The sequence below is a fragment of the Protopterus annectens genome, chromosome 8.part0 (assembly GCF_019279795.1).
Source record: "Protopterus annectens isolate FY-2018-M chromosome 8.part0, PAN1.0, whole genome shotgun sequence".
In the NCBI taxonomy this organism is placed as follows: Eukaryota; Metazoa; Chordata; order Ceratodontiformes; family Protopteridae; genus Protopterus; species Protopterus annectens.
Genome location: NC_056741.1, coordinates 625,764,317 through 625,786,498, shown reverse-complemented (window position 1 = coordinate 625,786,498; position 22,182 = coordinate 625,764,317). Strand labels below are relative to the sequence as shown.

The following is a 22,182-nucleotide window of genomic DNA, read 5'->3' as shown; positions in this document are numbered from 1 at the left end:
AAAAAAAAAAAGTTACTACTTTTATCACTATCCAATAGGGATTAGACTGAGGATCTACAGGAGGAGGATACAACTACACAGACTCCAGATTAAGACCAAGAGCATCTGCAGTCAGTATTTTGCCAGCAACAAAGGGGTGTGCAAGAACCTGAAAGAGTGTATTTTACTGGACTCCCCTTGTATGATTTTGCCCTAGGAATGTCAGGATACATCAAGAAAATCCAACCCAAACCTCTAGTACTGTGGAAATACCATCAACTGGATGCTTGTGTGCCAAAAAAGACAACTCCCATAAAGAGGATGGGATCCCTCTTATGTACAGCTGCACACCAATGGATCTGAGAGACCAGGGAAACACCTTAAGGTCAGCTGTGAGGTGCACCCTGCCAGAAAAATGGTAGCGAGGAAAATGCATCACCCATCTCAGCAACAGCAGAGACTCACTTACATTGAAAAAGTACAGTTGTGCAAGATCTTATAACAGTAGGGTGTCCTACTTCACTGTTGCACTCTTGGGACACCCTGCAGAGGACAACCTAACTTCTTGCCAGTATACCAAAACATTACACCCTTCCAGGTTGTCACATGTCAGATTACCTTGTGCCTTTCATATAGGATATGTGACACATGGACACCTAATCCTCAAAGTACAGTTTTGTACCTACCATAAATGTAGGTGTTAAGAGTGCACACCCTGCTGCAGTCATCACACTTGGGTTATCCTGTCGTCAGGTGGTCCCGCAGTCGGCTGGAATTCCAAAGTCTTGGTCTGGCGTTGGTTGCAGTCGCTTCTTCCCTGACGTCAGTGCGCCAGGGGTATATATAATGCAACAGACGCCATTTTCTTCAGTTTTTCTTGCCCCAGATGTCAGGTGCCCCCAAAACGGTGGTCAGTAATTAGTACCAAATTGAGTAAACTCGCACAAACAAAATCCCTTCAGCTATAAGCAAATACATCAGGAAGGTATTGAAGAGATTTAGCCAGTAGGTCAGAGGTGATGGAGGGAGAGTAACCTGGACTGCAGCAGGGTGTACACTCGAACATCTACATTTATGGTAGGTACAAAACTGTACTATGTTCGTGTTACCCTGCTGCAGTCATCACACTTGGGTTGAATCCCAAAGCTAAGGATGGGTGGAGGTATCAGAGGGTTAGAGGAGGCTTGAAGGCCCTGCAGAACTGCAGTGGCGAAGCCCGCCCTGGTCTTAGAGTAAAGTGGTAAGTGATGGTGTTTGGTAAAGGTGTGTACTGAACTCCCAAGTTGCAGCTTCCAAAATCTCCTTGGTTGGAACCCCCCTGAGAAAGGATGTAGAAGTAGCAGTTGCCCTGGTAGAGTGGGGCCTAATGGTAGCAGGAACTGGTTTTCCATGATGGGTGTAGCAAAAACGTACGCAATGACCTATCCATTTGGAAATGGTTTGCTTTGATATAGCCTTCCCTTGAGAAGCTGTAGCATAGGATACAAAGAGCTGGTCAGATTTTCTGAAAGCCTTAGTTTTGTCCAAGTAGTAACGAAGTTGCCTGTGAATGTCCAAGGAATGCAGGAGTCTCACCTTTGTTCTGTGGATTTGGGAAGGTGAGTAAGTGGATGGTTTGATTTAAAGCCACACTGGAAACCACCTTCGGCATAAAGGAAGGATTAGTTCGTAGAGAAACTCTGTCTTGATGAAAAATGAGGAAAGGTTCCACTGCCATTAGTGCCTGTAGCTCAGACTCTTCTAGCTGAAGTTATTGCTAGCAGTAGGGCAGTCTTCCATGATAGGAACTGAAGATCTGCAGAGAAAGCCGGTTCAAAAGGAGGTAGCGTTAGTTTTTCCAGAACAAAATTGAGGTCCCGTGTTGGTGTAGGTGCTCTCCTGGGTGGTCTAATGTTTTTTGCCCTTCTGAGGAACTGCCTTAGAAGTGGATGCGAAAATAAGGGTGGATCTGTGTTGTAGTGGACCGAAATAGCTGAAGCATGGATTTTAATGGAGGAGAAAGAAAGTCCTTTGTGCAACATCTCAGTTAAATACTGTAGAATGTGAGGCTGAATTGTGTCTTGGCCTTTAGATTGGTTCCAGGCACAAAACCTTTTCCATTTGTCCGAATAAGCCTTCCCCGGTGCTCGGCCTCCTAGCTTCCAGAATAACATCCATCACTGCTTGGGAGAGAGGAGCTGGCTGGATGCTTAGTTTATTTGCCATGCAGTCAGATTTAAGGTTTTGAGCTGGCTGTGAACAATCTGATTGTTTTGTTGTGCGAGTAAATGGGAAATTTGTGGTAATATCCATGGTGGGCCGTGGGCCATATTCCTCAATAGCGGGTACCAGTGCTGGCGTGGCCAGTCTGGGGCTATGAGAATCAGTCGTGGTCTCTCCTTTTTGACTTTCAGAAGTACCTTTGTGAGGAGAGGCAATGGAGGGAAGGCATACTGTCAGGTTTTTCCAACTGAAAAAGAGTGCGTCCATTTTCCACGCTTGATGGTGAAGTGCCCTTGTACAAAATTTTGTTAGTTGATAGTTTTGAGGGCTGGCAAACTAGTCTACGTCTGGAAGGCCCCATTTTGGAGTTATCACTGTAAATACTTGTGGATCTAGTTTCCACTCGTGGGGATCCATGATGTTTCCGCTGAGGTAGTCTGCCAATGCATTCTTCTGTCCTGGCAGGAATTGAGCTTGTAACTGAACTTGGTAAGCCAGAGCTGTGTTCCATAAGGTCATTGCTTGCCTGCACAGAGGGTAGCAGTGAGTACCCCCTTGTTTATGTATCACATTACTGTGGTGTTGTCAGTCTTTATTGTCAGTTGTCCCGGCTATAATAGATCCTTGAAGGCTGTCGGAGCTTTCTGTGCAGCTAGCATCTCTTTTTGATTGATGTGCAGATTCCTTTGATTTGCAGTCCATACGCCTTGAACGCACTGTCCTGCCATGTGAGCCCCCCCCCCAAGGCGTAATCTGATGCATCTGTTGTGATAGTTTGCCTGGCTGGGGGAAAGGCGAAAGGCTGACCCTTGAGGTGACATGCCTGTGACCACCATAGAAACTCCTGTTGTAGACAGGGAATGAGATATCATTGTGTCCAAGCTGTGGCTGTGTTGAGACCATACGCTTTTTAGGTACCACTGTAATTTCCTCACATGCAGCTTTGCAAATGGTATTAGTAGTATCCAAGATGCCATGAAGCCCAAGGCCTGCAGAATTTCTTGCAGTTAATTGGGCCTTTGTTGCCATTGTTTTGAAACAGAGTCAGGTGTAGTTTGTCTGGCTTCAGATAAGCCTTCTGGGCCGTTGTATTCAAGCTGGCACCCAGGAATGTCATTTTGTGAGGGTACTAGTTGACTTCTTTTCGTTTACTGTGTACCCCAGGCAATTTAGTAGAAGTTTCACAAAAGCCAGATGCAAAAGAATGTCCTTGCTTTCTGCTTGGATGAGGCAGTCATCCAGGTATGGGTATATTTGAATTCCTCTGTCTGCAGTATGCAATTACTGGTGCCAGGCATTTTGTGAAGACTCTGGGCACAGCAGGTAAGCCAAAGGGCAGTGCAGAGAATTGGTAATGGGTTGAACCTGCAATGAAACTGAGGTATCTTCTGCAACTTTGTCTGATAGGGACATGCAGGTATGCCTCCTTGAGGTCCAACGTTACTAGCCATGCTTCCTTGCCCAACATGGGAAGAAGCTGCTGTAGTGTTAGCATCTTGAATTTGGGTACTGGCAAGTAAGTGTTTAGAATTGAAAGGTCCAGAATTGGTCTCTAGGCATTGTCCTTTCTGGGCACTAGAAAGAGTTTTGAGTAAAATCCTTGACCTTGCTCTCGAGCAGGTACCAGTTGAATGGTTCTCATGTCCATGAGAGCTGTAATTCGTTTTTGTGCCTCTGCCCATTGATTTTGTGGCAGGTTTGGCATTCCTCTTTATTGGCAAGGTGTGAAAATGGAATCTGTATCCTTGTAAAATTATGTCTAGGACCCATTTGTCCTTTGTGACAATATGCCAGTTGCCTGAAAAAAGTGCGAGTTTTCCTCCCAAGGGGGCTGCCAAGAGAGTGTTGCTTGGCCAGATGAGGTGCAAGTCATTGAGTTTGCCTTCTGGTAGATTGGGACCAGTCTTCTCCTCCCTTGAGTTGTAGTGCCCCATTGGCGAGGTTTGTAATGGGCTTGTGGTTGTCCTCTGCCCCTTGGGTGTCTGTATTTACCCCTCTGTGGTCTGTCTGTAGCTGGAAAGGACCAATTTTTTGTTGGCCAGTTTCTGCTGAAGTGAGGGGGCTGTACTTGTAGGAAATCTTTGACTGTCTGCATAGATTTTGCCTTATCCTCCATTTCCTTTAAGACTTCTGCTTTAACTCCAAAAAGAACATCCTGCTGTAAGGGAGCATCTAGAAGTTTTGCCTTAACATGATCAGGTAGAGTTTCTTCCTTTAACCAAGCATGCCTACGTATAACAGACCCAGTGACAGCTGCTCTGCAGGAGGCCTCCAAAGAATCAAACCCACATTGTAAGGTATGTTTGCCCACCTGTTCAGTGGCATGCAACATATCCTGCATTTCTTTCAATTCAGATTGTTGAGGGACAGGGGTCATTTTTTGCTTTAACTGAGAGATTAGAAATTGCTGATACTTAAGCATGTGAAATTGGCAATTTAGTGCCCTCATAGATAGAGTGGCTGAGGTGTAAACCTTTTTCCCCCACCTGTCTAGTGCTCTGGAATCCCTCTCAGAAGGTACAGGATTTTTAGCCATAGAAGCCTTAGCCCCCTTGGGACCCTGAGAGATTGTCTCTGGGTCAGCAACAGGGCTTTTGTAAAGAAATTTGTGGGAATCAGGCATATCTGTCAGGCTTAGCTGGAGCAGGAGGTAGAGAATCAGGGTTAAAACTGGATTCTAAGTAAACATCATCCACGATGTCTAAAACTGGTGGGATGGCAAGTGGTCTGTGTTGGGGGAGTAAAATAAACTGAGAATTTTCTTAGAGTCAGAGTAGTCCTGACCTTCCCAGTGAAAATGTTGCCTCAGTGTGTAAAGTTTCCCCAAAGGAGTAGTCTTCAGGAGGAGAAGCTGAGGGAATGGAATCCTCAGCATCAGAATCTTCATAAGGGGAGAAGGAGTAATTTTGGTCCTCAGAGGAGTCTGAAGAAATGGACACTTATTCAAAGGATGCATAATCTTCCTCTTGTCTAGGCCTTTTGTCAGGAGGGGGCTGGGAACCCCTGATTAAAGGTGATCAAATCTTCAGCCATTTTGAGCATCTGTTTCTTAGGCATGGGGCCTTGAACAGGGGACTGAAGTCTAGTCTTTTTAGATTTAATAAGAGTCTTCATCTTAGAATACGATTTAATGGTGAGCGTCAGTCTGAAAACGCCTTCAGAAACCGATGGAGTTTCTGCAGCACCGACATCTTTTTCAGCAATGTCGTCGATGGGGCCCGAACTAAATGGCTGCGTCAGCCTGGTACATTCTGACAGAAATTCTGAAGCGGTCTCTGGTTCCAGATCTGCGGTAGTCGGGGGCTGTGTCAGAGCGTCACTGAGGACCGGAGGAGAGACCGGACAAGCAGAGGCCTCGGAATCTGGCTTAGGCCTGGGCTGTCTGTCCTTATCCTTGCGTTTTTTGTGCACGCCAGTAGTCGGTTGCTCCGACGGCATGGTGTAGTTACATTTCCTACCGAAGTAGTGTTGTGCGAAATCAAAGCGTCTTTTAATAGTACGCTTATTAAACCTAGCACAAAAACGACAACTAGTGACGTCGTGGTCTGAGCTAGACAAGGTATGCAATAAGAATGAAAATCCTTATGAGGTATTTGCTTCCCACAAGAAATACAATTGTTAACTTTTTCCGACATAGGTCTGAGGCAAGAAAAGTTTCCCCAATGGGGTACTTAGCTTTATAGAAGACTTCGGTCTGAAATTCGAATTCGAAAATCTCAGTAGTCGGCCAGCCGGCACTTGCGAACTGCTTCAGGCACCGCACGGCAAGAAAGACTGAAGAAAATGGCGTTGGTTGCATTATATATACCCCTGGCGCACTGACGTCAGGGAAGAAGAGACAGCAACCGACGCCGGACCAAGACTTTGGAATTCCAGCCGACTGCGGGACCGCCTGACGACAGGATAACCCAAGTGTGATTACTGCAGCAGGGTAACACGATGAACATCTTAAGTTCCCCAGGAGAACCGGAGCATCCCCAGAGAAAGCAACAAGCACATCCAGGAAGTATGGAAGAAAGACCCCTAAAGGCAGAGGTAGGGAAATGGAAAATAATGGGCAGGATGGATGGACAAAATATCAGACAGAAACAGTATACCTACTGTTACAGTAAGATCTAACACACTGTCCTATGTCCTTCCTTACTATTGCTGCAGTATTCTTCACTCTTGGCAGAGTACAAAAGCTACTGGCTAGTACAGCTGGAGGAAGGCAGAGAAGAGCCCTCCACAAACCCATGAAGGATGGCCCTGGCAAAACACACCCTGGCAATGTATACACAACTTGCCATGTTTGTACAAAGTATGAACAGAAGACCAAGTAGCAGCTTCCAAGATGGAGCTAGTATCCAGACCATGGGGGCAGGTGGGGGAGGAGAGATTGCCTTAGAAACTGAGGAAGAGATAGTTTTGTTTAGACACTGACAAACCCAATTTCCTGGCAAGAAAGGAAACAAAACGATCATTTTCTGACACATTTCATCTTATCCAAGTAAGATTGGAGTGGTCTGTGGAGAAAGAAAAAAAGGAGGGAAAACAAAGTGACTGACTCAAGGTCCCAGCTTTCGTGGAGGCCTGAAATGAAGGACATCCTTTAGGAATAGTTTCACTTCAAAGCTAGAAGCCAAAAGGTGGACTCTGAGGCAGACCGGTAGAAATGGCAGACAAAAGAACTTTAACAGCAGAATATGCCAAACCAGCATCAAACAACTCACAGGTCATGTTTGAGATAGCCATCAGCCACACAGGATTTAAGTAGTAGGCTTTATAGCCTCCTGCAAAACCCAAAGTGCATCCTCAAATAACAGATGGAATCAACCTAATCACCCAAAGTGTCAGGTGAAGTGTGGACAACTGAGGATGAGAGAAACATGTCTTGTGTGTGAGAAGACCCATCCTGTAAGGTAACGTGTGAAGAGTAACCCTGGCCAGGGAAATACAAAGGGGAACCACTGCTGTCTGTGCCAAGAGAGTCATTAGCAAGATTCTTGCTGTGTCCCACATGACCTTGTACAAAACCCTGGGAGTAGAGGAAGTAAGAGGACAGACGTACAGAAACATCCCCTTCCAAGAAAAATATATGGTGTAAACTTTCTAAGCCAGAGGACTTGGCACTCAGGAACAGAACAAAGGAAGATGCCTGTTCAGAGGAAAAGGCAAAGAAATCTACTTGAGGGGTACCCCCCCCAACAATGCAGTGTCCAGAAAAACCTCCCTATGAAGCATCCATTAGTGAGGATCTGCCTTGGACCTGCTCAGAGAGTCTGCCACTAGATTGTGCTCTGAAGGGATACAAATAATCAGGTGATTGTGGACTGCAAACTCCCAAGCCTGAACAGCCAAGCCTGCAAAGAAGGTAAGCATCTTGTCCCCCCCTTCCTTGTTGATGTACCACATGACTGTGGTATTGGTCTCTAAAACCTTTAAGGACCTGGAACCCAAAACGGAGTGAAAGGTCTGAAGAGCTGCGATTAGAGCCCCAATCTCTCTGATGTGGACAGTATGTCCACTGTTGATGGGACTATAGACTATGCACTTTCAGGCTGTTAGAGGAATCAAAACCATCAGTGTACAGTTAGAGTAAGGAGGGGAATATGAATTTAGGGAAATCTGATGAATCCACCAGCAGAGCTCTAGCTTGTGCCAAGGTAAAAGAGGGACCAAATAGTCCAGAGGGTGGCAGTGCTGAAGTGAAAGTTTTGAAATACCACTGAAATTAAATCATGTGGAGTTTGGTAAAAGGAAACATGGAAATGCTGGATGCCATGCACCCCAGGACTCAAATAAATTCCCTTGCAGGAAAGGCTAAGAGGAACAGAAGACTGGAAATAAGCAGAGGACCTTGGGAGACGAGCCAACATTGGGATGGTCTGACTCCTGCAACCTAGACAAAACAGTCCTGACAGGGTCTTACAAACATTTTAAGACTAAGGGGAAACCCCACATTATACAGAAGCATAGCAAAGTGTAAACATTGAAGCAGGATTTGTTGGGGGCTTGAAAGTCATGCAAATAAAAGGAATATTTGAATTCCCTGAAGTTTGCAGAAGGCTAACATAGGAGTGAGACATTTGCTCAATACCCCTGGAGCTGCAGAAGACCAAAAGGCAAAGCAGAAAACTGATAAGAAACAAAGAAACTTAGAGGATAAATAGAAGCATGGAGGTAAGCCATCCTCCAAATTCAGAGATAACAGAACAGCTTGGGGGGAAGAGAGAGGGGAAAGCATCTGAAGAGACATCCTGAAGGAATGAACCTTGAGAAAGGATAGGTCTAGGATGGGCCTCCACAATCCTTCCTTTAAACCAGAAGCAGTCAAATAAAAAATAAAAGTGGTTCTCTGCCGAGACAAGGGAACAGGTTGGATGGTTCTCTTCCACCAGATCCCACAGAACTAAAGAAAAAAGAAGCTGGCAAAGAGGAGGCAAACAAAGGGACTTCCAAGCCATACAATGACCATGTTGGATGATGGACAGAGTCAAGGCATCAGTGGTTCTGGTGCCAAACAGGAAAGGATTAGACTAAGGCACACCGGAATCTGGTCGAGGGGAAAGGGAGGCTGGAATGTCAAAATGAGAAAGGTTTTTTTGGCCTCTATAACTCCGAGTTTGTCTAGGAAAATCCCCTTAGTAACTCACTCCTAGCAGGTTTTGTCTAGGCTGCCTACGGACAAAAGATTATGAGGGGTAATTCTTCTGGAACTAAGGGAAACTGAGTGCATTTCAGGTCTTGCATAACCTTGCCCTTATCCTGCAGGATTTTAAACAATTCTGCAGCAGCAGTGTCAAAAGATTCCAATTATCTACCGTAGAATCGGTAAATTTGGCCTCAATGTCCTCTGGTAAGGCCTGAAAGCACAAAATCAAGAATATCTCCTCAAGACAGAACCAGATGCAACTGCCCTAGAACAGGCATCAGCTACATCACAACTGCATTTAATAGAATGGCGAGCTATCAGACAGGCGGAACAGAAAGAGCATAAGTCTTGCTCTCTGAAACCAGGCATATCAGCCAAAACCCCACCCAACTCTGAGAAGAGCCAAGACATTAGTCACAAGGGTCTGATAATTATTTGTCCTAGAAGCCAAAGTAGCAGAAGTGTACACTTTTCCCTGTACCCTACCATAGCACAGCTGTCCTTGTCAGAAGGTAAAAGCTTGGAAGAAGAAACAGTATGGACAGTTTATCGGTGGACATGGAAACAGCAGAATCAGATGGACTTATACAACTATTTATGATCCTCAGGAATTTTATAAAATCTGCCTGGTGTCTTAGGGGCCCAGAGGTAGTCAGGAACTGCTGTAAAATTGTGCAAAAAGGGCAGCTAAGACAGGGGACACTGCAGACAGTCTGGGTTAGTGTGTTTACAAGAGTTAATATTGCATCTCTTTTGAACCTCTCAAACATGGGAACACAGTCTCATTTACTCATCATATGGACCACTATATCCCCGTGGAGTCACAGGACAAAATCTTCATCAGATTCCCAGGACCAGAGGGGAATTGATATGGGAAGAACGTGCCAAGGATTCTTCAGAGTCCAGCTCTTCATTAGAAGAATCAGAATCCCTAGTTCTTAGTCAGGATGGAAGACCAGGGAACAGAAGAAAAAACCCTTGTATGGGTTTCGGAACCATGAATGCTTTAAAACAGCCCCTGAGTAAAGTCCTGCCACCCTGAGGATTCTTAGTAACTGTAACAATTCTGTTTCTTTTTTAAAGGAACACCTGCTTCAAGAAATCTAGGAAGTTTAGGTCAGTGCACAGATTCAACGAGGACACTAGGCACCTCTTCCCTAACAACATTTTCGAGAATGCCCCCTAGGCTCTTCAGATACAGATCAGCCATGCTCCCCTTCTACATCAAGACATATGCAGAGCTTCAGCAGACATGCGAGTAAGCAGCTCTGCGTCAGCCTGCAAGTGGGTCACAGGACAGTCTTAGGGTTCTTCATCCAACTTGAGGGAGATGTCTGGTAAAGGCTGGGCAGCAGCAGGTTCAATACATGCTTTCTTTGTGTCTATTATATGAACGGAAGTTCATATAAGCGAATGCTCAATGAGCGAAACTCCCGGACATTGAAAACAATATTGTGGGGGGCTATGCCCCCGCCCCACTAAACAAATTTCAACTCAGAGATCGCACTACAGTGAGGAAAGAGCAAAATCTCCAATCTTCACTTTACTGCGATCCCACAAAATACTCCCATGTCCAGGAGTTTCACTCATTGGAGTGTTCACTTACATGAACTTTTGTTCATATAATATAGACCCCTTTTTTCTCAAGTGGCAGCTGAACTTCAGGGTGGGCAGATTCAACCATGGTACCCAGAGTCAAAAACTCAAGAAGTTAGTTTTCCAAACAATGGGAGGACAGACTACTACATAAAGTGTCTTAAATGCCTGACAAATATCACACTCAATATGATTGTACACAGCACAAAAAACAAAAAGGCAAGGCTCGGGTCTATTTTTACGGGAAATCTGCCTCCTACACTCATTTTCCCTTCCTGGATGACATGTCCACGAATAAAATACCCTAGGGAAGCCAAGAACAAATGGATGACCAGGTAGGCTGCCTTAATAAAAGGTACGGTAGGATGTCGGTGAAGAAGCTGGGCTACCGGTAAAGCCTTGAGAAAGGCTGTGCGTACCCGAGCGCTTGTGGTTGAAGGCCGAGTAAAGCCTTTAGAAAGGCTTCATATACAGGTCGTAGTTCCGGCTGGTCAGGTCTCGGCTGGTCAGGTCTCGCCTGGTGAGAGGAACAGCTAGTGTGGCAGCTAGAAATCCAAGATGAAACGCACAAACAGGCAAAAGAATGCAAATGTGGCTCGGCTAAGGAGCTCTGCTCGACATGGTGGCAAAAAATCAACGTAGTCGAAGATCAGATTCTAGAAGGTTAGTCGTACTTTATTGAAGTAAAAAGTACCAGAAGTACAATCACCATCACTTTTTACTTCAATAAAGTACGACCTTCTAGAATGTGAACTTCGACTAAGCTGATTTTTTGCCACCACGGCGAGCAGAGCTCCTTAGCAGAACCACATTTACGTTATTTTGCCTGTTTGTGTGCGTTTCATCTTAGATTTCTAGCTGCCACACTAGCTGTTAAGAAATCAAATTCAGAGGAAGCATTCAGACTGGCAGCAAAGAGGTTGAGGAGTAGGTGTTTGTACATCACATATGTACCTTATGCCTTGCACGAAGAACACGTCTGACATACAATGCCTGGAAAGTGTAAAGGCTTTGGCATACTGGCCAGATATTAGGCAATCTTTGGCAGGATATCCCAAGAATGAAGAATACTGCAACAGTGATAATGCCAGGCATCTGGACTATGCTAGTACATTTACATCAGAAGTTATACAGCTATGCTCTCAGCATTTCCTTTCCACCCAGAGCATTTTTTTTCCCTAAAGAATCAGCCCCTCTTATTAAAAAACAAACACGACTTTGGTGGTTCTTCAGCTCAGCAGCATTTCTGCCTAGTCTACTTTTTCTGCACACATCATGTCAAGGCTAAATGAAATCTCAATATTTTTTTAGGAATTTATTTACTTTGCTTTTGCAACATTTCACCTACATTTGAAGGTTTCCCCATTAGGAAACTCACAAAGAGCACAACATACCTGTAGTTCTCTTTTGTTACTTACACCCACTGGTGTCAAAAGATGTAAGGTTTCACATTTTGTGTGTAATATTTTCGGCTGTATCTTTTCCCTCCTACGAGTCCATAAATCTACAGAGCCTTTAAACAAGTTCTAAGCTATACATGTATCTCTAAATAATGCACGATTTAAACATGTAAAATGTATACAAAACAAAAGGTATGGTAACAGAAAATAGATTGAGAGGTTAAAGGTTACACAGCTGGTCACTGTCAAGCAAAAGCATGTAAAGCTCTGCATGAATTACAGCTGTTTACATGATGCCAAATGCACTTCAAACTGTATTTTCACTATGTTCTAGATATAGCTTGCTCTAGGATTCTAGATTCATAAACACACTGACCAATTTAATGCAATTATAAAACTGCTGCAAAAAGAAGAAATAAGTTTTGTTTACAGTGCTAGGTAAAGCAATCTTTTTGATAACACAGCCAATGAGAGCATGGTGTCAGACAATGTCACTATTAGTCCGAATGGTTTCATATACAACTAAGAGTAAAATATTTTTACAGAATATTGCCCATGCTTTTAAGGAAAAAGTTTTTTTCTTAATGTTTTTAGAACAATGGAAAGTGTCATTTTGGCTTACTGGAAGCCATATTTAGCATTTTCAACTTCTGTGCACAGCTCAAAATCGTTATACAACACAATGCATGCTTTATTCGGGAAAGTAAGGAGTCTTTCTACAGAGGAATGGTGAAAGCTATACTTGGGTACCAGCATGCAGATGATTCAAAGTGGCATCTTAAAAGTACTTCACTTGCAGTTTAACTGTTTTATACAGCAAAATAGATAGCTACCCAAATTTAGGCTCACAACAATGTGTTACACAGAGTGGCACTCGACACAACTTATCACTCAGTGCACACACAAACTGCAGTTTTTTTTTAAACACTATTAAATGAACAATGAAGGCTAACTGTATAAATTCTATGTGCATTACAAAATACTTTGAACATTTATAATGTGCTTCACCCCCTCATCCATATCTGAAAAAACAAATCATGAAATAAAAAAATGTAGCTGAAGTGCAAAGTTTGCTTCATTTCTTGGTCGCTTCAGTTGCTTCATTAATTACATTTTAGTTGTATGATTAAGGATTCTGTTCTTCAAATTACTTATTTTATTAGAGGAGTGCAGTTACACTGACTGTATACGTGGGTATATGTCAATGACATTGTAGGTGCACATGTAGGAATGATTAAGCTGTGCTGTATGCAGGATTTGCTACTGGACGTTCTGGGGTGTGGGCTTACTATGCTACAATACAACAAAAAACAAAGTTGTCAGACAATTCTGCAGACTATTTACAAACATAGCAATATTTCAGTTTTTAGTGAAAGATAACCGTGTCTGATAGATACAATCCCATTAACTGTGCCATCAGACTGCATTCTGGACAAGAAGTAGCCCTCCAATAAAGCAAGATCATGCAAGGATATCTGCTCCCATGAAAGCATTCCGGGTTAGAAAACAATATTAAATTGGCAGTAAACAGTGTGCTCCTTGTTTGCTTATACTATATAGAACTTCATGGCAGGATAAAGCATTTTTTCAGTTTCTACCAAAGTGATCCTTTTATCACAGACCATCTGCAGGTATACAACAGCCTACTGTCATGTGTCAAATGGCAAACCTGGACTAATACACAACAAATAAGGATACATTTTTAAAGTACACCAATATATATTACCTGGCTTTAATATTTTAAAACTGATTTCTTTCTAGCTATATTGCATTCTGCCCCTCCAGCATCCTACATACAAAGTTATTTTCTTGCTTTATGTTTACTAAAAAAAATTTTCAACAAGGCCTATGGACAGCATGTTGATAAACTATGATCACTGTATATAAAATTACTTACCAAACAGCAAGAACACAAGGATCACAATTAGTACCACAAAGTAAGTATTGCCATACGTCATGATGGCCTGCACCAACCGAGACCTGAAAACCTTCTGCCATCTGAAAATAAGCGTAGAAGTGGAAGAGGATCTATTAACATATAAACACTTCAGAAAAAATTGTGCAGAACTACATTTAAGGTTTATTTTATTTATTTATTTTATTTTACATTTGTTGACCGGGCTAGTCTAGCTGGATACATGTCCTTTTTCAGTAGAGGCCCGGGGAGAAAAGCTCCCACAATTAACAGAAGTATAAGTTTACAATTATATACAAGAAATTACATTAATATAAAATCAAACAATAACAACATCTAAATATACAAGCTGTTAGTCTGGTAAACATTTGTTGAGATGGCCAGATGACATAGATACCTGAGGAGATAGTAAGATGCTGGATAAAGAATTGTGAGGTAGAAAGGAATTAGATACTAATGATCCTGTGGGAATTAGTCAGGGTTGGAACATGGGCATAACCATTGAGACTTAAGAAATTCTCTGAGATTAGTTTTGAATAGATTGAGTGAGGTCATGAGCCTGAGGTTGTTGGGAAGGGAATTCCATTGCTTTCCAATGGAGTTGGCATAAAGAGCATCGCCCATGTTATTACATTTGATGGTTAACATCTGTATACTGTTGGAGGATCGTAGGCTACTTATGTTGGTGTAGGGGTCAGAATTTTGGTCAGCGAGGGGTTTTCTCTGGTTGATTGATTATTTTGAATGCTGGAGAGTTGGTTTAGTTTAAGCAGATTGGGCAGTTCCAACCAGCCAAGTTTTTTGAGGTTGAGGCAGTGGTGGGTACGATAGGGTGTAGCTGTTACAAATCTGGCAATATGGTGGTAGGTGGTAGAGAGGTTATTAAGCTCACGTTTGTTGAGGAAAGATAGTATCGGTGAGGCATATAGTAGGGTGGACAGGAGATGGGTACGAGCAATGGTTAATTTAGCATGCGGGGTAAGAAAGTTCTTGATTCTGTACATTGAGCCAAGTTTCTTGTTAACTGTCTTAATAGTTTGGGCAATGTGCATGTCGAATTTAAGCTTGTGGTCAATAGTGACACCAAGTAGTTTGGTATGGGGGACGGGCTCAATGATGGTGCCATTAGAGGATTCCACAAAAAAGGTCCTGGAGTTATCAGGTGGTGGTTCTTGGGGTAGGGAAGTGGTGGACGTGGGGAAAAATAGAAGTAACTTGGTTTTAGTCGGGTTGAGTATAAGTTTCCGGTCAGAGAACCATTGTTCAACTTTGGCAAAACATTGTTGGGTAGCTGCTTGGAGATTTTGAAGAGAGATATCGGAGCATATCAGGGTTGTGTCATCTGCATATTGAATGCAGGTGGCTGTGGGGATGACTGTGTGCAGATCGTTTATGAAAATAGAAAAAAGAAGAGGACCAAGTATGGAGCCCTGTGGAACACCAATATTGTTTGAGAGCAGGTGAGATATACTATTTTGCCATTGGACTGCTTGTTGCCTACCAGCGAGGTAATCCTTAAACCAGTTTAGGGCCAAGTTGTCAAGATGAAGGGTTTGTAGGGTATATAGTAGTAGTTGGTGGTTAACCATATCGAAAGCTTTCGATAGGTCAAGAAAGAGGGCAGAGGATGTTAGTTTTTTGTTACGGTTACTATTGACTGAGTCTACAAAGGAGAGGAGGGCAGTGGTAGTACTGTGGTGGGGGCGGAAGCCATGCTGGGTTGTAGACAATAGATTATTGAGGGTAAGGTAGTGTAGGAGTTGTTTGTGAACACACCGTTCCATAATTTTAGCTAATGGAGACAATATTGCGATGGGTCTATAGTTAGATGTTTCTGTGGAGGAGCCTCCCTTGTGAAGTGGAATGATGTATGAAATTTTCCAAATGGGGGGGACAGTGGCTTCAGTAATGGATCTATTAATCAGGATTGATATAGGATAGGCAATGACATCGGACGATATTTGTAGGTATTCCGCTGGGAGGCGATCGGCCGCTAGGGTGGTCGGTTTCAGTTTTTTTAATAGGGTACGAATGTAGGAGGTAGAAACTGGTTGTAATTTAAAGGAGAGAGAAGCTGTGTCATCAGGAAGAGTTAAGGAGGGGGAAGAGGTGGGTAGATGATTGGCTAAGGATTGGATGGTCTCAGTAAAAAAAGTGTTGAAGGTATTGGCTACTACTTCTGGTTCTTGACCAGTAAGATTCCCAGGGGTTGGGGTAGTTGATTTACCAGGATGGAGGAGGTTATTAAAACCAGCCCAGAACTTTTTTGGGTTAGTCTGATGTTTGTCCTGGAGGTGACAGAAGTACTGTTTTTTATCTCGAGTTATGTCAGTTTTCGTGGAGTTTCTAAGCTGCTGAAATATTATACGGTCTAGGGGAGTTTTGGTAGCTCTCCATTTGTGCCAAGCCTGGTCACGGAGTTTAATCTTTGCTTTGGTTTCTCTTGTTAACCAGGGAGCAATGCGGTCTTTGGTTCTAATTTGTCTATTAGGGGCATGAGAGTGGAGAATGTTTAAGAATGTGTCATTAAAGTATGACACGCTCTCGCAAGGGAAGAGTATTTAGGATAGACCAATTGCAGGATTTTAGTTCAAGGAATAGTTCTGGGTTGAAGTTTTTCTTATTTCTAACAAGTTTGTATAAGGGTGGGTTGGTGCAAGAAAGTTTGTGTTTTAAAATGTAAGTGACAAGGTGGTCGCTAAGGTCGTTAGGGAGGGTACCAGTGGTATAGTTGACTGGATCTTTATTAGTGAGAATCCAGTCAATCGTGCTCTCTTTTTGCTGAGTATTACCAATTCTAGTGGGAGATGTAATATTTTGGGAGAAGCCATGTAGGTTGATTAGATAGGGATTTGACTTGGCGGAGCAGTGGGACCAGTCAATATTGAAGTCCCCTAGAACTATGGTTTCTTGAGGGCAGTTAGTTGCTAACCAACTTAAAGTTTGCTCTAGGTTTTCATGGTTCTTCCCTGGCGGAATATAGATTACTACAAGATTGATACATTTGTGGGTGTTAATACAAATCTTTAGTGAAATAAGTTCTATGTTAGAGACCTGGGGAGGATGCAATGGGTTCATAATGATGTTGAACATGTTCTTAAACATGACAGCTATTCCTCCACCTCTTTTGGTTGTTCGATCCCTCCTTAAGATATTATAGCCTGGTGGAAGAATTTCTTCATCCTTTGTGGCAGGTTTGAGCCATGTTTCTGATAAGCACATGATGTCTGGGGAGTGTGTAGCTATCATAGCATGTAGGCTATGTATTTTGTTGTTTATACTTCTCAAGTTGAGGTGAAAGATGAGGAGGGAGTTAGTAGGTATTTGGGGTAATGTTGCGGTGACAACATCTCGATTGGTGGTAGGGCCTGGATTCGGGTGAATGTCACCATGCTGGGTTATACAGAGTTTTAGGTGCTCTAGGAATCTCTGGAGTTTGCACAGTAATTTGAGGTGGGATTTATTTTTGGTTGGGCTAGGGTAGTGAAGGGTTAGATGAGTTTTAAAGAGACCTTGTGTTTTTGCAGGGTGGAGAGTGGATGCTATAGTGTTTGGGGAAAAGTGTGTGTGTGGGGTAGTGTGAGCCTTGGGAAAGGAGATTTCTAAGAGTGATTGTTGTTCATATCTTGTTAAAAGGTACGGGATAAGAAGAAGTAAAGTTAGTGAGAAGATGAAAGAATACACAGTTTTGACCATGACGGTGAAAGAGAGGTAGCTTGTGGGATGGGATGATAGGAGGGGTTTCTAAATTTTTTTGGGAGTTGTCTAGGAGTGAGGGAGGAGGAGTTGTAAATTGGAGGACAGCCGTAATTGGGAGGAAGAGAGGGTGGGAAGGGCTAGATATCACTATAAATTTAGGGGTAGTGGGGGCGGGTGGGATATGGGGGCAGGGTGGGCCGAAGCGAGGGCGAAGCGGAGCGGGGAAATACCTGAACAAGAGTTTGCAGGGCCTTAGAGGCAGCCAGATGCAAGTCTCAGGGTCGGGTGCAGGATAGGACTTTCTTAGATGCAAGGACCTGGAGATTTGGCAGGCTAGTGTTTGGTTGCCAGTAGATTTGAGGTCCTGTTTATTTTCCTGCCTGCTAGACGTTATCCTGGTTAGACACACTGAAATTTTGGGTATTTCCTTAACCCTAGAGTCCTTTTCAGTGTAAGAAGATGGGAAGTTCAGGGTCTGTGCATTCGCACCGTCGATGTCAAGAACCGGAGAGCCACGCGGTATAATATAGAGGGGGGGGGGTCCTGGAATGAGAGAAAGGAGAGATACACTTTTAAAAGACACGTTACATGCAGTCGCTAGACTGTGTTATGCAGCAGGTTGTTGTCTCTAGAGTTAGATAGAGGTAGGCAGTAGGGGAGAGGTATAGAAATCAGTTTGCAGTACCTTCTACAATAAACTTCACTTTAAGCTTGAAAAACAGATGTTGCTTAGGCAAAATACATTGGTGTTAGCTACTTTGCTCTGTTAAAACAGTGGAAGCAAGCATGTACAGCCAGTTTCTTTGGATTAGTCAAGGAACGCCAGTATCAGCGTCTGCATGTGTAACCCATAGGCGTCGTTATCTTAGGACTGCATAGTCATTCACGCTACACATAGAAAATTTTAACATAAGCAGTAGTTTTAGCCAGCTATACCACGTTCAGTAGTCTATACAAGAAGCCAGTAGCAAATAGAGTAGGTTCTATTGCAGTCAGTTATAACTAATGAAAATTGGAGAAGTCTGCCGCTAGTTCCGAAAGTGATAAACACTAGTTTATCACACAATAAACAATAACACAATGTTTAAACACAATACAGCCCAGAGTAAAACACAGTTTTCAGATGTTAGAGCTAGTTTAAACTAATAGCGCCTATAACAACGCCAACACTACCAGAAACAGAAACAATCCAGTGCAGGGTAAAACACGCTACAATACAGCACAGAGTAGAACACAGATTTCAGATGTTAGAACCAGTTGTAAACTTATAGCGCCTATAACAATGCCAACACTACCATAAACATTACAGTGCAGGGTAAAACACAGTTATCTGACTCTAACAGTAGTTTGAACTTGTAGCGCCTATAACAACGCCAACGCTACCATAAACAGTACATTGCAGAGTAAAACACAGTTTAGGATAGTCACTTTTAGCGAGGCGACTCAAATACAAACTGCAAAGGATGGTAATGAAGGTAAAATAAGACCAAATAGTTCAGTTGAATGTACCTTGCGATGAGGCGTCCGGGCAGGGAGACAGAACAGTTCCAGCGAGTCTAAGATTAAAAATGGCGGAGACTGGCGGGGAATATGAAAACTCCCTGACGTCAAGAATACCTGCCCAGAGTTTGCAGGGCCTTAGAGGCAGCCAGATGCAAGTCTGAGGGTCGGGTGCAGGATAGGACTTTCTTAGATGCAAGGACCTGGAGATTTGGCAGGCTAGTGTTTGGTTGCCAGTAGATTTGAGGTCCTGTTTATTTTCCTGCCTGCTAGACGTTATCCTGGTTAGACACACTGAAATTTTGGGTATTTCCTTAACCCTAGAGTCCTTTTCAGTGTAAGAAGATGGGAAGTTCAGGGTCTGTGCATTCGCACCGTCGATGTCAAGAACCGGAGAGCCACGCGGTATAATATAGAGGGGGGGGTTCCTTGCGATGAGGCGTCCGGGCAGGGAGACAGAACAGTTCCAGCGAGTCTAAGATTAAAAATGGCGGAGACTGGCGGGGAATATGAAAACTCCCTGACGTCAAGAATACCTGCCCAGAGTTTGCAGGGCCTTAGAGGCAGCCAGATGCAAGTCTGAGGGTCGGGTGCAGGATAGGACTTTCTTAGATGCAAGGACCTGGAGATTTGGCAGGCTAGTGTTTGGTTGCCAGTAGATTTGAGGTCCTGTTTATTTTCCTGCCTGCTAGACGTTATCCTGGTTAGACACACTGAAATTTTGGGTATTTCCTTAACCCTAGAGTCCTTTTCAGTGTAAGAAGATGGGAAGTTCAGGGTCTGTGCATTCGCACCGTCGATGTCAAGAACCGGAGAGCCACGCGGTATAATATAGAGGGGGGGGTTCCTCTTGTCCAATCTTCCCTTATGACTTAAGCACATTCAGATTAACTGTTTTGAGCTATGTACGACTTGCGAGATGGTTGCATCAAGTACTCCGTACCAAGTAAACCTGGATAACAGCATCATTTATTTTACTTTACCAGGAAAGTCCGACTTGGAATAAGCCAATTTTAAGCGGAGGCTCAGGGAGAAACACTCCAGATGCAGGTCTTTGTAATGTGGGAGGAAACCGGAGGACTGTTTACACTCAATCCATATAAATTTTACTTCATCGCAGCATGTCTGTTTCAAATGAACATAAACTCATTTCTGTTTATGACAAACTTATTACAGATGAAATGTTAACATGTTACAAAAAAGAAAGATTATGCTCAAGTAAAACAGACAGCTGCTACAACTAACATGGAAAACTCTGGTTTCATGGGACTGGACAACATAACTTTTGGTTTCCTAAAAAGATTAAAGGGAAACCTGACTAAACGTGCAACAGTGAAAATCTTTTCATATGTAGACATGTCCCTGACCTAATGTGACCGGCTGTAGTGGCACCAATTCCAAAATGGGATGATCATAGACACCAGCAATTTTAGATCCCTGCGCCTGACCAGTATTCTACATAAAGAAAGTTACAATATATCTGATCTAAAATGACACCGGAAGCCTTATTCCTTTACACAAGGAACAGCATGGGTCTAAAATGAGAACATGCCTTTTGAATCTCAGGGCATTCTTTGAAGAGTTTAGTACATGCTGTTTATTAGAATCATGTTAAATGTACACAGCACTATCCTACCAAACAGGATAAACAAAGAATTTGATATCAATTCATACATAATTCAACAGGTTTAAAAAAATAAATAAAATAAGCAACAGGGCACAGTTAAAAGCAGCGTGGGCACCAGTCTATCCCAAAAATATCTGTATTGAGGACACTTTGAACTATTCTTTGCAGTGAAAAATATGCCCAAGTTCTGCAAGATCTAAAAATATACACCTAACAAGTAAAGTACAGGTGAGTAAACTGACATAACAGTAGATATCAGAATGATCACTGTTGCAAGTAGCCTTTACTATGGCAGATATATCTTGACAACGATATAAAAGCTCACCAAGCTTCAGGGCACCTTCGACACACCCAAAACTGTCAAGAAGCTTTTGCACAGCTGACTAAAAGCAAAGTCTGGGCAAAAGCCTTTCAAAGCTTTCCTACCAGCAAACTGAGAGAAGCCAACACTAGGAACAAAATAAAATGTACGCAGCATGGCATTAAAAACACACCAATAAAATAAGGGGGAGGGAGCAGCTACTGTAGCAGTGATCATTCGAACCTCTATTACGGTAAGTTTATTGCTCACTGCTGCAGTAGTCTTAGTTATGAGTGCATTACCAAAGCAAACTACATTTGGGAGGTAAGAAGGAGTAGTCCAGGAGCCTCTTGAGAATGGCCCTAGCAAAGCATGATCTTGAACACAAGGAAGCTTATAGCGCTTTGTAAAAAAGTCATTACAGATGACTAAACAGCAGCTTCTAGAATACTTCAACAACCCAACCCTTTCTAAAAGAGCAACAGATGAAGCCAGGGCCCTGGTAGAGCAGGCCTTGACCCTGCCTATAACAGATTTGTTCTGGTGACTACAACAAAGGGAAATAGCCTTAGACAACCACTTGGAAATAGTCTTATTTGACAGAGGCTACGCCTTCCTACCTTCACAAGAAATAAAAAAAAATGATCTGAAAAATTTATTTAGTTATGCCAAGGTAGTACCAGGGCTGTCTGTCGAAATCCAAGGTATGGAGTATTCTTTCTTCCTCAATTTTTAAGTTCAGGAAATAAAACAGGGAGATGGGCAGTTTGGCTTAAAGTAAACCGGTGCGCTAGTTTGCTATCCACAATGCAGGGTTTTACAACTAACAGTAAGGTCATCTATGACTCAAGTGGGGGACTGTGTTGAAAGCTTTGGTCAAGTCTAGATGAGAAGTGTACCATTTTGCCCTCATCCATGGCCCTGGTGACTAAGAACTCCACCTGACTGAGCAAGCAAGACTTCCCTTTGACAAAGGGAAACTGGGTCTACAATAAATCACATGTGGCCTAATGGTCAAGGTGTTTGCCTTACAAACACAAGGTGAAGGGTTCGAGTCTCACGGGATAAGTGGCTAGGCTTAAAAATGGCTCAAGGGCAGTTAGCCTAGTACTAATCTATGAACCAATAAATAGTCCAGCACGTTGATCAGGTACATGAAAATTCTCCATGGCCTTGCAGACAAGACTGATCAAACTTATGTGTCTGACGTTCTCTGGGTAAGTTGATGGGCCCACCTTGTGCAGAGGAATGGCTGTTGTAGTACTCCATTCCTCTGGGACAAAGCTAGTCCAGAGGCTGTGGTTAAGAGGGTTTCTAGCAGCTCTGATC

The 22,182-nt window shown here is 43.1% G+C and overlaps 1 protein-coding gene across 1 annotated transcript in view; it reads right to left on the bottom strand.

Moving 5' to 3' along the window:
* Positions 1-22,182, bottom strand: part of BCAP31 (B cell receptor associated protein 31) — a 360,261-nt gene that overhangs the window by 215,048 nt on the left and 123,031 nt on the right. Inside the window, exon 3 of the mRNA XM_044079292.1 lies at positions 13,709-13,809. Coding sequence (XP_043935227.1) covers positions 13,709-13,809 — 101 coding nt within the window. The remainder of the gene's footprint in view (positions 1-13,708; positions 13,810-22,182) is intronic.